General features: G+C 42.7%; 1 protein-coding gene across 3 annotated transcripts in view; it reads left to right on the forward strand.

Annotated features, from left to right (window-relative positions):
* EXOC6B (exocyst complex component 6B) overlaps positions 1-14646 on the forward strand; it is a 435787-nt gene that overhangs the window by 328816 nt on the left and 92325 nt on the right. For 2 of the 3 annotated variants that reach the window (XM_050943361.1, XM_050943362.1), the window contains one exon: positions 5778-5851. In XM_050943361.1, the coding sequence (XP_050799318.1) occupies positions 5778-5851 (74 nt within the window). Of the gene's footprint in view, positions 1-5777; positions 5852-6732; positions 7296-14646 lie in introns of those variants that run through there. The other variant, XM_050943363.1, reaches the window with a different exon arrangement.

Below are 14646 nucleotides of genomic sequence, written 5' to 3' on the forward strand. Positions count from 1 at the left end.
CCCCTTTCTGGAAGTATCCCAATCTGATTCTTATTCCTGAGCCATCCACAATATGCATCTTCTGCTGAATTAGCCATTTGTACATAAATAGATACAATATACGTGTACATCCTATGCTTGACACTGCTTACCGGTGGAAATCCATTCCTTGCCCAGGATATTGTAGAGAAAGCCATAGACCTTTTCAGCACTATGGAAGCTGAGAATAACTCCATAGCAGGCAACTTTCTTGCTGGTGGAAACTGTTCCTTCATACAACTTGATCTCCTTTTCCTATCCTTCCTGGGGTCTTCGTTCTGTATGCAGATGAGCCCTGTCACCATCTGTCCTTCAAATTCCTAACCATCCCCAAGTCCTTTAGTCGTCTTACTTAGTCTGGTATTTCCCTTGATGGATCTTATGGCTGTGTATTTGCTCTCTTCACTCAACTCCTCTTCCCAATTCTGTTCAAAATCTCACTGTCACCCACCTCTTTATACATACCTTTGAGCACACCTGCATCTTAGTTCTCTCCGTTTGCCCTTCGCTCCCATGTTCTCTTTCCTACATCTCAAGTTCCACCCTGTATGCTGTTCAGCTATGCGCCACCACTGTTACAACTCTCAGACTCAATCGCTGTTATACATCCCAGCTCTGGAGCACTGTGAAGTCTGGGGCTCTCATTAGATACTCTACAGGATTGCCGTCTAATTTCTAATTTTTATTCGTCCCTCATTTCCAGATGTGCCAATTATCTTTGTGTCCTCTCACATATTGTTAACACCTACCAAGCTAGCCCTCCCCTCCTGCTCTTTCTCCAGATAGATGGGAGGAGCTTGCTTCTCTCCTGCCACCCAAGATTTCCCTAATTTGTTTCTTCAAACTCCTCCCTACCAAGTCTTTTTCCTGCCCTTTCTGTTTCCTTACTGTTCAGTGATTTTCATAATATCAAATTGATTTAAAAACCCTTGTCCCCTTCTACTATTATTTGGTCCAGACTCATTGTAGCATCTAGGATTAAATCTTCTCTGTATGAAACTTCATAATCCCATAATAGGGTGGGGGGAGGCCTCTGGCAGCCACAGTTCAAACCCTACCTTGATGCCACCCCTTTGCCTGCAACAGACTCTCAGCTATTATAGTCCAAGGCCCCCCCTCCCTCCAAAGGTCTGCTAAAAACCCACCTCCTCCACTAGTCCTACCAACAATGTCGGTGTATAGAAGAGTAATAAAGTATATGTGTCAGCTTTGCAAAAGTCTTCTGAGCATTTACGAGCCCATGCAGAAAATGTGCTTCTATAATTATCATCTTGACATGGGGCAAAAATATTGAACAGCATGGGCAAGTGGGAAGGTAGGATTTTGCAAGGGTGTGTGTGTGTGTGTGTGTGTGTGTGTGTGTGTGTGTGTGTGTGTGTGTGTGTAAAATACATAATACACATGATATAATATCAGAAAAATATGTGTGTATATAGATTCAGCTACTATAGTGACAAAAGAGGCCTAGAGAGAGAGAGTGTGTGTGTGTGTGTGTGTGAAAACAGAACTTCATGGTTTGGAATAAACATTTAATTGGCACGAGTTTGGGATAACTGCATTATTCACAAGTAGTGAAACCATGTGCAAATTATGCAGATTGCAGTAAATGAGTGCTAACAAAATCTTTGTACCACCTGTCCACACCATCGTTCTGAAGGTGGGACACGTATCATGCAGAAAACCTTGTCCCTAAATTAGTGAATTTGGGAATAAAGAAGCCAACGGTGTTTACTCCTAACTACACACAATGTAGTAGAATCTCTCTGTACTTGTATATTTGCATGTCTAGCTGTGTACAGTAAATGAAAGGAGATTCTGAAATTCTGTATCATTAATTTACAATGGGTGCCTTTTTTCCTTGTGTGTTTGAACTCTTTATTCTTTGTTCATTGCTTAGCAGTTCCTTGATTCTTTCATTGGAGAAGCCTTTTGGAAGAGAGGCTGGAGTCCCTCTGTAACCTGCCCTGGCTGTCCCTAGCTGTAGCCCTTGCAAAGACATTACTACTTTGGCCTGAACACAAGCGCTCAAACTTTTAGCCGGCTAAATGCTTTGTACAAACAGCCGCATACAGATCTGCTCTATTCTCTTGTGATTTTCTGCTCAAGGGGCCGTGTGGTAGGTGGCTTGCTCTATCTCGCCGCTCGCCTTGGTAGTGAAGAAAGTACAATAAACGAATCTGACAGTGCCGAGGCCACCACTGTGCTAGGTCGTTCTGAGAAAACTGTACCGAAACCTGATTGAGGAGATTAAAACCAAGAACTGGCTGTGTCTCTCCTTTAAAGCTCTGTTCCTTTTTAGAAGGACTTTGTCCATTTCCTTTCCCCAGATAAGTTTGTGGCATTGGTATGTAAAACGTGAACTATGAGTACAGAGGGTGCTGCAGTACTTTGTAATAATAATGTGGTGAAACACCCCATTCATTCCTGTTCCAATCCCTTGAAGTCAGTATGCACATTGCATCATACAAGCAAGATCTGTGATCTCATTTGTACTGTAATACATGTAGTATAATAATGATCTCATCGCCTTTTTCACTCCTTGGATGTATTATTCATGCAATACATGCCTCCACCAGTTTTTTGAGGAGTTACCGTTTGAGCCACTCTGCGCTGAGTTAGTGATATGTTTAATACAGAGGTGCTGTAACATGGGTTACTCTTCCCTGCACAGGATGGACCATACTTTATTACAGCTGTTTATTAAAGTGTGCGACACCCCACTACAGACAGGGTTGTAACATGGTTCCTCAACATAACTAGAGCAGAGCTAATAATTGGACACAAGTAATGAATGGGATGGATTTTACCTTGAATTTCCCCTAAACAGATCACAAGATTTGGGAATATATTGCTTATCTGGAAACATTCAAGAATATCATCAGCAGATCTTTTGCAAACAAATTATCATGAATATTTGAAAGCTAAATTTGCACAAATTGGGAATCTTACAGTTGAGTTTAGAATTCTAAATTAGTTTCTAGCAGCTTTTAGACACTTGAATTTACAAACTGGCTTTTTAAAAAAAAAATAATTTCTGATATTTCTCCCAGTGTTCACTTGGCTATAGATATAACAGGATTTGGCCACATCCATAGAAGCAAGCATTACTCCTACCCCTCTCAAAACACGCCTTTGTTACAACACAGTGCCCCAGTGCAGTAAATCTATAGACAGGCCCCTTAAATACACCATCTCAGTGATATTTTTCATGCATTCTTGGGAAGCCAGAAGGCTTTTTCCTGCATTTAAAATGTGTGTGGTGTTCAGATAGTATATGCTCAAAGTTAAAGGCTTAATATTGGGTTTTTGTATTATGTGAACATGCCCAGATGCTGTAGGGATGGGCATGTAACAGAAAATCGCCTCTTTCAGAGCACCTACATGAGACCTCTGCATTGCTTAAGTCCCTCTTAGAGCATGGACTGTCCCGTGAGCACGCGGGTGAAATTGAGTCTGTTAAATAAGTTTATACAAAATGCACAGTAAAACGAATATAAATAGTTTAATGAAATTTAAAACTAATTCAATGAAAATAGTTTGTCATTTTAAATTTCAACTTTCCCCTGGACTGTTTGCAGCCCAGACATTGCAGCCCAGTGTACTGTACCTGGAGAACTGACTCGAAACTGAGCAGCCTAGTTTAACTGTACAATCTGCATGATGTGCAAATGCAAATCAAAACCAAACTTGTCAAACATACAGGTCTAAATTTAGGCCTCATGCCCATATTTAGGGACCATCAGAGATGGACCTTTTTTTGCCAAACATCTTGAATGGTGAAATTTAAATAGATTTTTTTAAATTCTTCGTTAAATTAAGTTTCTGTTAGTAGCACAGGTGTGGAATTTTGGTTTTGAAAAGCTGTTTATTAATCTGACTGCCTCTGACTTTCTGCAATTTTCCAAATATTCTATTCCTTTATTGTACTACAGTGAGAGTCACTTTGGAAATGCCTGGTTGAGAGGTTAGTCATAATGCCAGTTTAGACTGTTTTGGTATTTTAAAATATTAAAAAGTAAAACTATGGACGTTTGAAAATTGGCACTTTAAAAAGGACATGGCAGCCAATCTCCAAATTGCAGGATGTGCCTTCTCCGACAGTTGAACAAAAAGGTTGCGATGGAGGGGGGACAAATGATCTTAATTGCATGAGAATTTGGAAATAGGGCAAATTCTGGGTGGCTCATTAAAGCCAGTGGGACTGCTCAAGTGACTGGACTGCAGGATCAGGGCCTTAAAAATGTGATTCTTAAATGTATTTTTCCTTCTTGGTATTACTTCAAAGTGAGAAAAATAATGGAAGCAGGCTTCCAGTGAAGGGAATATATGGAGTGAGGTGGCACCATTTAGGGCTTTGTGATTAACCATATATTATCCCTCAGTACCTTAGTCTGGGCATGAACAAGGGAAGTAGAACCTTGGTTTTATCCTCCTTTACACCCTTCTTGTTCTGTGAAGGCTTCATGCTAGGCTGAGGGCTGCTCCCCAATCTTAAAAAGTCCTGACATGATGGATAACTGTGCTGAAGTAGATGCTAAATCATGAGTGTTGGGATCATTTTATTTAAAAGCTGTAGCTTGGAGCATTTTTTCTTCTTCTGTACAGGCATGGCACAAAGTAAACGGTGTCTCCTGCAAACTGTCCCAGGCTGTCATATTGTAATTCCACTAAAGCAACAACATTGAGCCAGGCAAAAGCATAGGACATACCATTGGCGTATGGTATTCCTAGGTGACGTCACAAACCACGTGCACTTAGACATGAGGGAGTAAAGTGAGGTTAGAGATTCAGCCATGATCGTTGTATCTAAGTGAGGTCCTGGTTTTGTATGACGAGTCGTTCTAATGGTTGGTTTAGTAAACTTGGGCAAGATCAGATAGCCTGAAACAGGCCTTCAACGCAAGTGCTCAGCAAGGAGAAATACGGTTATCAGCCTCTTTGTGAGAATTATCAACCAAGAGCTGTGAAATGATCCTCTAACCTGAAATCATAATGTATGGTCCCCCATATTAGTTTTAGACTGAGTTTAACCAATACATTAAAAGAAAAATAAACCACCAGAGTGTAGAATTAGGGCCGGATTACACCAGAAAGGGGCCGACGTGGCTTTGGAAGCGTTCTTTGCTTTATAAACCAACGTTATTCAGATGTCAGAAATCCACCTCCAAAATAAAGGAATAGGCCACACAGTGGGGGCAGTTCTTCCCATTTTGGGTGCTTGTATACGGGCAATAATGTTTCATACCAGAAAATGCAGATAATCTGCTACAGAATAATTAATGGTGCTGCTGGGCATATTTTTTTGATGAATGCTTATGGAACTCGGTGACAGGCGTGAAATTAGAAAATACCTTCAGTGCCCTAAAATATAAATAGCTTTCGGAACTGAAAAGATTTTCACAGCTGAAGATTTTATTGTGTTGAGAGGAAAAACTTTTCCACCCCCACCTCCCCTTTCTTCTTTGCAAGTTGTTTGTCCATTCACAAAACAAATACTCTGAAGCCCAGTGCGGCTCATGGGAATAAATTTCAGGTCGAATTAGTACAGTTTCCTTGCTGTCAGGACGGTGGAATTAATGGTGTTTTGATGACACAAATTTTGAAGGGCAAACAAAGAAGTTGAAGGGAGGGAGACATGACTCCTTAGAAGTGCAGTCCTCCTCTCCCCCAGTCTCTCTTGTCTTCCCTGTCATCCGTCTGCCAATCTCCCTGTCCATGGTTAGTTAAAGGCGCTTTTTATCCTCTTTTCTTTCCCACAGAGTTTGCCAGATCCGGGCCAGTGCCTGGGTTCCAAGGGGACACACTGCAGTTGGCCTTCATCGACTTGAGACAAGTAAGTCTTTGTGTTTTTGTTTTTTGTTTTTCTTTTAAGATGTGTGACTGAAGACCATCAGGTCTTAAGGAAAAGGGAGGGGAGGGGAAGCAGCATTGGTGATTCAGGCCAGAGACCTATATTCTCTCCCTTTCTCCCCAGTACTCAAGACCGCCAACTTATTTAGCTATCCAGGGTCCTAGGAGTGGCCGAGGTGAACGAGTTGGTGTAGGGGAAACGGAGAGCACTGGGCCCATTGTGCTCTGGTTGGCTTCTGCAGACATGGCAAAAAGATAACTCTGAAACTCTCTGCGCTGACACTAAGCAGGTGTTGCTGACAGAGAGAGCAGTGATGCAGAGACTGCCTGCATGGAGCACTTTTGTTCGCAGATAATGCCCGGAGAAGCGTTTCAGGAGGGCGAAGGAATTTGCATTCTGGGTTGTGTAGGGTGTGTGTGTGTGTTTTTTTTTTCTCCCCTAGTTCCCTCTTTTGCAGACATTCCCCAGCCATGAATGACAAAGTGGCTGTTTATGAAGATGGGTACAAAAGGCTCCGCCCATTGATGCCTGCCTCACAAGGGATCCCATTATAGTCATGTTAACCGTAGCAGGTACTAAGGCATCCCTAGAGCTTGGCAAGCCAGTTTAGGGGAAAGGGCCATTCTAGCGAGTCATTTGTTATGGTAGAAATGGGCATTATTGATATACCAGGCGGGGGGAAGAAGGGAGCAGGGCCCTGTCATCTCTTGGCACTGAAGATGGATGGGGTTGGATAGAAAGTCTGAATGAAGTAAGACTCGATGACTGATGTTTCTCTCCTATTAAAACAATCTTTTTTTGTCTATTAAACCCCACCTGCTTTGTCTCTCCTGCCATAATGATGCAGTGCCTCTTGTTTTCAGGGTTGACATAGTTTGCATTCTGAAAACTTTCAGATGCACAGGGTATTTGTTTAATCTGCATAATCCCTTGTATCGATGATCTCCTCACCACTGTGACTCTGATTCATGCCGGAACAGCTTTTAACCCGTAATGGATTGCGAACCCTCTCCGAATCCAATTGATGTGCATTGTAATCTGTCATCCAATGACACTTCTGCAAAGCTACATTAAAGTTTGATGATGATGATAATGAATCTCCACACACCCACTTACATTTGGGAATTCAGTTCTGCATGGTTTGTTTCCATATCAAACTTATTCATTCGGTTACATGCATGGTCCATTTGCAATATTGTCTTAAATGCCTCGCAGGAAAGAAATGAGTTGTCATTGCCGAATCTCATGCTTTTGCATACATAAGTGTTTCAACACCACATGCGGAGTTGTCAGTAAAGCAACCATGACCTTGTGTTTTAGGTAATATAGGGGTGTTGGTTCTTCTCCAAAGAGACGCAGATGAATGCAGGGATTTTGAAGAGGAATGCTGTGGTTTTTTCCTAAAGAATTAAATGCCATAAAAATACTTCTCCGATGTTTTAACTTACATGAAGCAGTGTATTAACTGCTGGCCAGCGTACGTGTAGTGTTAATATGGTTTATAAGGGCAGTATGCACCCAAGTGAATTCAACATGAGCCAGGATACAGCTATACGATGGTCCACTTGTTGTTTCCTTTCTAGTATTTCTGCTCCTCTGTCAAATACTCTTCTCTACACAAGTTTTCTCTAATTGTATTTGTTTGTAAGTTTCCTGCTGCTAAGTGTATTCTATTCTTTCTCTTCCACTAACTGGTCTTCAGCATTTTTGATAACTTGCCGAAGATGTAATCTGTGCTGGGATACAGTAAAGACCTGACTCACCCAGCCTGCCTAGTGGAATCTGCAGTTCAGGACAGGCAACACTATATCTTTGAGTGTGGGAGTGATGCTGTCTTGATACAAGTAGGGTATTGCTCAGGTAATTGACCATGCTGTGTCATTCTAAAGCCTCTGGGAAGTACAGATATCATTTGTTCATACAGGGCAGTGCATGACATTTTACATAAATATAAATTCCCTATCTGCACAGATTTTCACTGTGCGAAGCTCTGATCCTGCAAGGAATTTTCTGCACCCCCTGCACATACATGGAGCTGTGCTGACTTTCTCACCACAGGCAATTTGAAAAAAACGAACCCTTGTTTTTCTATAAATATGCATTTGGGGTGTTCCATGGACACTTTTGCTCTGTCACTGTTCTATCATGTGAAACGGTAGGAACTTGACAGAGCTAAATTTGAAAGTCACCTCTTCAAACCACTTCAGTGGGGTAAGACTTGGACAACTGCTGTCTTAGAGTTTATAACAGCTGTTTTGCTTATCACTTGTCAAACAGCAAACATTTTATATGCATCTTTTACTGTGTCCCAAAGCCAGTTGTGGTTGTGGGTTTACGTTGAATGACAATCAAAGTATGTTTCCCTCAAATATACACTTTCCTCGCCCCCTCCCGCCATGTTCCCTAGCTTCCCACGTTATCTGTATAATCATAGGTAGCCTTCCTTGTTTTATGAGTAGCATGAAATAAAAAATGAAAAGCCATATTTTTTAAAGAACAATTCATTGGTCATTCATAGACATGGTAAAGTTAATTGGAAGGTTTTTTGGTGAGATACATTTCTTTCTTTAATGTGGATCTCCAGCTCATCTTTTAATCAGAATTTGGTGGTAAAAGTTGGATGAAATGAGAGATTTGTGTGTTTAGCCCCATGCCAACGGACACCTTTCATACTGCGATGCTGTCTGCACCGTCCTTGCAGTCTGCTTTGTGTCGCCCTTGTCAGTTTCATGCTAGGAAGTAATTGCGTTCAAGGCTATGCTCGCCAGCCAGCAGCATGAAAGCATGCCTCCAGAACGGGTCATGACAGCTTGACAGTAAGCACAGATTCTCCCATTTTTTCCAAGAAAATGTATTTCTATTCTCTGCATAGGGCTAGTTTCATAAACTAGAGGCAGGTTGAAAACAGTCAATTGCATGAGCCTGACACTGAGTGCTTAGATTTAGTCCTGGGCCACACCTGGAGAGTGCCCGTCCCACTGAGTGTGCAGCAATGTGTAGAAATACTTGTTAAAAGATGTCAAAAATGGCTTGTTTCATGCTTTGATGAAATACATACTGCAATGTGCAAACCATGAGAGAGAGATTAAGTCAGTTAAGCTGAATATTTCCCTGAAGCGGAAGCTAAGATAGCGGCAAACCCTCTGACATGTCTTTGGTCCACACACTCGTTTGCATATTTGAATCCTATTTTTCAGTTGAAAGAGAAGACCTTGCAAAACGTGGCTAATCACGGTGTTAATCTCGGAATCCTAGAAGGCAGTCACGACAAAATGTCCCATTGGGTTCCATCCAGTTCACCTCCCAGTCAGGGCAGGAGTATTCCTTATTGCAGTAACTCTCTAACTAAATCCTTCTGTAGACTGCTTTGTCAGGGAGAGGCCAGCTCCTCATGCAATATTCCCCATCTCTCACAGCCTGGCGCGCTACGGGTAGGGACAGTCAAGTGCTAGATTTGATCAAGCTAGCGTGAGAAATGTGGCTGCAGTGGCACAGGCCCGGGTCAGCTGACCCTCCCAACTACAAGTCCTCCCGACTTCCACGGTATTCACGCAGGTGGCTAGCCTAATCACCTCCCAAGCTACTTGCTAATTTTAGTGTGTTAGCTGGAGCAGAGCTAGCACCTGTCTGTCTACCCACTTTGGGGAGTGCACACTCAGGTGCAGGGTAGAAGTAGCCTAAAAGTTCCAGTCTGCTGATGCAGCAGGAGATGGCTTCCTGGATTGTTGATGTCAGTGAGCTACAGCTTGTAAAGCATTGCCCTACTGCCATATGCCTAGATGTGTTTTCTTTCCTATTTAGTGTTTAATCCCCCCAAGCAATGAGGCTTCCACCTCTCCCCTGGGAGGCGAATGTACTATAGCTTTGTACCATCTGGATATCTTTCCTGATATTCGGCATAAATTTTCCTTTCCTTCATTTCATCCCATTACAGTACTCTCCCTCTGTGTTGTATCCCTACTCAGTCCCCTCATTTCATAGGTTTTGGTCGCTACTTGTGCATCCCTCGCTAATGCAGTGTAACTCGCTGGACCACTCTTTGAGCTAACAGAGCTGGGTCTTTTAGCTCAGCCTAGAGAGGCACAAAATTAACTTTTATAGGTCAATATGTTCAAAAACTGGTGCCTAAAGTTAGCCTTCTAAATCCATATTTAAATTTAGTTGCCTGATTTTGAAAATATTTACCATAATGTGTTGTTGGAAAGCGGTACGTCATATGCAAAGTCATGGGTTCATTATGCCCCATTTAAACAACTGTTTCACTGATGATCCTTGCATTAATAAGCTAGTCCTGTGGGAGATTTGTGAGCAGTTATACCTTGGGTTTTGATAATGCTCTCCAAGTGAGGATCTCTGAGCGCTTTAGGAACACTAGGGCAAGCCTCTCAACACCCCTCTGAAACAGGCAAGTAAGTATAACGCTCATTTAATCTGTGAGCAAACTGAATTACCAAGAGCTTAATGTCAGAGAAGATGCAACAGGTCTGTGGGAGGGCCAGGAGTGGAACCCGAAGTGTTCTAATGGCGACTTCGTGTGCTCTAACCATGAGGCTGCTCTGTCTGACATGGTCACACGGAGTGCTAGGCCTAAGTTCCATGCCATTCCTTGCGCTTAGAATGTCCTCTTCAAATCTATTGGCTGTGACACTGAAGTGTCCCTAAAAACTCATTTCCACCGATAACCTGGGAGAAGTGAAGGAGCAGAAAGGTGACAACAAATAATGGAAAAAAAAATCCTCAAGATGGCCACGTTGTCCTGTCATCAAAATCTTTTTATTGTCACCTAGTCCTTCTGCCCCCAGCCCCTTCTTATTTTTCCGACTCCTTATGGTAGTGCCATGTCAAATTAAGACAGTGCACCCTTCTTGGAAGGAACTATGACACTGAATCTGAACTGCACTTCTCAAGAGAGATCATTTTGATGGGTATAGGAAGAGGCAAGGTGGCTTTAAGTCATCTTTTTCCTCCTGGATTGTGCGTTTGGACTGCCAAGTGCTGTCCTTATTTCTGGTGGCTTTGAATGGCCCCCTAATGGGTTAGTCCATTTGTCCAGAGCAGAGCACTCCAGCCACATACACTCCTTCTGATTCTGAATATGCCCCTTCCCAACCTTGGACCTAGCCATAGGCCAAGTGGGTGTTGCTTAGGATGACTCTCTCAACCCTGCAGCTCCTGAAAACATGATGGAGGAATTCTCTGTGGAGAAACTAAACCATCCTAAAAGAGCTAGCAGCAGATTCCAGAATCCACGCTAATGTTTTGCTTGCTTGTTAGGCTCAGAATGTGTTTTTGGGGCAGTAAAAAATAAAAGTATTTTGAAAAAGGCACCTTTCTTCAAAATCAATTCATTACCTAATGCTAAATGTCTGACTCACAAATGAAAGATGAATCAGAGTTTGTGCTGATATCCAGGCTGACACGGTCTTCAGCTAACACTGCTCTGCAAGAAGTTAAACAAATAAAATAAAAAGCACGAAGGTGGATTTAGAGCCTTAACTCTGAATTTCCCTGCTTTGGTGGGTTTAAGCTAGTCTTTATGGTACTTTAAACATGGCTTTTTGCAGTTCAACTATATAAAGCTCACACAACCCCCTAGTTCATTCAGCTGCTCAGACTCCATCAAAACCCATCACCCTTGATCCAGAAAGGATGTATTGGCATGCTGGGTATTTAGCCAACCTAGATACTCCCCAGAGCCTTCAAACAAAAAATCAAGAGTGCAAACATATACTGTTAGTGCTTCAGTTAGTCTAGAAAAATTCTGCCTGGGTTTCTTTCATTACAGTGTACTCCTGTGGATATTGTGGGAGTAAATGTAGCAGGGGGTTCGATATTAATTATCAAAGATTGGACCCTTCTGTTGTAAACTCTCCCGGGTCAGAGAATCAGTTGTCATCTACGAAGTAACATGGTCCTATCTAAGTAAGGAGTAGAGTGGAAGCTTATTGTGAGAATCATGTAATTTCGCCCCCAATGCCGTGAGAGGTTGAATCGTAACAACTGTGCAAGGAAATGTATGAGCACTCATTTTATGTGGATGTCTTTGCTAGTCTGTTTTTCCTTCAGTGGTGGAACAAGCAATCAGATAAAACTCCATTTCCACCCAGAACCTCGGTGAATAGGAAAAGTTGCATCTAGACTGGGAGCACATTTTAGTTATTTATTAAAATTTGGGGTCTTGATCCTGCTCTTTGCTGAGCTCGCTCAACTCTCATTGTCATCCTTAGGGATAATAAGCCCTTTGGATGTGTCATCAGTTCCCTACACCTAAAATCAGACAACTGTCACTTTGAAATATCTGCCGTGTAATGGAGAGTGATTCTAAACAGTCGTAGCTAGATGGTGTTAGCCAGCTTGTTGGTAGCAACAAACCTCTCCTCCCCACCCTGGCGGCAGATGCCCTCTAATTGCAGGAGATTGTGAGGCAGTCATCTGATCAGGGAAATGGACACCAGTTGAGTGATAAGGCCCACTTTCACCTTTAACCTGTTGATTGAGGCAGGATTGATGGGGGATGAAGAAGGCCAGAGGTGGATGCCCTTAACTTCAAGATCCCTGCCTGTGAAACTGAATACACTCCAATAATCTCTGCATGCTTGGAAGCTGTCACTCTTCAGCTGGCTAGGAAAGCTATGCATGCTGAATGGAGTTGCCATCCATAAAGGAACCTTCAGTGAGCTGCCTTGCTCGATAACTTCCCTTCATCTTGTAGATTTAAAAAAATCTGCTCATTTTGCTGCTTGCGAAAGTGAGAATTCAGCTGAGGTGTATTTTAGGAATGTTTTAGCTTCGATTATTTGGGGCCCACTGGGTAATCAAGTCAGTTCTGTAGCACAATCCTTTATCCCCAAAGAGGCAGTATGCTGATACTACCCCCAATTATTATTTTTTTTCAAAGAACCTTCTCCTTTTCAGAGTGATCATGGTTTGATGTGTTGTCATTCTGCTTTTTGTTGGGAAAGGGCTATCAGCATTCTGCCAGGCAAGGAATCTACAGTCTCTCAGATAATTTCTCATTTTAGTTATGTTATGAATAGGTAAAAAGCTGAAAAACACAAAATGATGGTACAAAATCTAACAGTATTAGGGATTGTGTGAGGAGTATGTGCTCCAGATCTCTGCAGTCCTTTTCCTGTTTTTCCATGAAAGCTACTGACTTAACGATGGGACATTTGTCCCAGCCATGCAACTATCATTGTCTCTTAAGAATTTTGAAGAAAATTGTTCAAGAAAAACACTTCAGTTTTCCTGACTCTTCACTGTATAGCACTTGATCTGAAGAGTATCCTTATCATGAACCATTTCAATAGTGTCATAATGGTGCATGGCACTTTACAAGTCGTAGAATATGTGATTCCTGCCCTAAAGCGCTTACAGACTAACATGGACAAGACAAAATGCAGGATGCCTGTTCAGGACAAAGTGTGGAGAGACTGTTGGTGAGGAGACAAGTGGAAGATTCATTTATGGAAGAGATGAGATTTAGGGAGAGAGCATCCTTGGTGGACAAGAAGTGACAGACTTTGAAATGGAGGGGCTATGTGAAATAGGGGCAAAGGTGAGGAGGAGGAGCTTAAATTGGATGCTTTCAAGACAGAAAGCCAGTGAAAGATTTTGGGAAATGACGACAAGGTGGGAGCGGCATGAGAGGACGCCAAAGGAAAGACAGTGTATTTACCAAACAAATCAAGGACTGAGATTTCAGGATTGTGTTTAAGCTAATGTAATGGACTATAAGGTGGACAGAAAGCTGGCTAGATCATCGGGTTCATCAATGGCTCCATGTCTAGTTGACAACCGGTATCTGGCAGAGTGCCCCAGGGCTCAGACCTGGGGCCGGTTTTATTCAACATCTTCATTAATGATCAGGAAGATGGCGTGGATTGAACTGTCAGCAAGGTTGCAGATGACACTAAACTGGGAGGAGTGGTAGATATGCTGGAGGGTAGGGATAGGATACAGAGAGACCTAGGCCACGTCCAGACTAGGAATTAAAATCGATTTTAGATACGCAACTTCAGCTACGGGAATAACGTAGCTGAAGTCGAATTTCTAAAACCGAGGTACTCACCAGTCTGGACGGCGCGGCATCGATGTCCGCGGCTCTCCGTGTCGATTCCGGAACTCCGTTCGGATTGATGGAGTTCCGGAATCGATGTAAGCGCGCTCGGGGATCGATACACCGCGTCCAGACTAGACGCGATATATTGATCCCCGAGCAATCGATTTTAACCCGCCGATGCCGCGGGTTAGTCTGGACGAGGGCCTAGACAAATTAGAAGATTGGACCAAAAGAAATCTGATGAGGTTCAACAAGGGCAAGTGCAGAGTCCTGCATGAGAATGGATGAGAAGCTGGATATGAGTCAAGAGTGTGCCCTTGTTGCCAAGAAGGCTAATGGCATTTTGGATTGTATAAGTAAGGGGCATTGCCAGCAGATGAAAGGATGTGATCATTCCCCTCTGTTCAGCATTGGTGAGGCCTCTTCTGGAGTACTGTGTTCAGTTTTGGGCCCCACACTACAAGAAGGATGTGGAAAAATTTGAAAGAGTCCAGCAGAGAGTACCAAAAATGATTAGGGGGCTGGAGCACATAATTTATGAGGAGAGCCTGGGGAAACTGGGATTATTTAGTCTGCAGAAGAGAAGAATGAGGGGGGATTTGATAGCTGCTTTCAACTACCTGAAAGGGAGTTCCAGAGAGAATGGATCTAGACCGTTCTCAGTGATAGCAGATGACAGAACAAGGAGTAATGGTCTCAGGTTGCAGTGGGGAAG

Source organism: Gopherus flavomarginatus, chromosome 3 (genome assembly GCF_025201925.1).
Source record: "Gopherus flavomarginatus isolate rGopFla2 chromosome 3, rGopFla2.mat.asm, whole genome shotgun sequence".
Lineage (NCBI taxonomy): Eukaryota > Metazoa > Chordata > Testudines > Testudinidae > Gopherus > Gopherus flavomarginatus.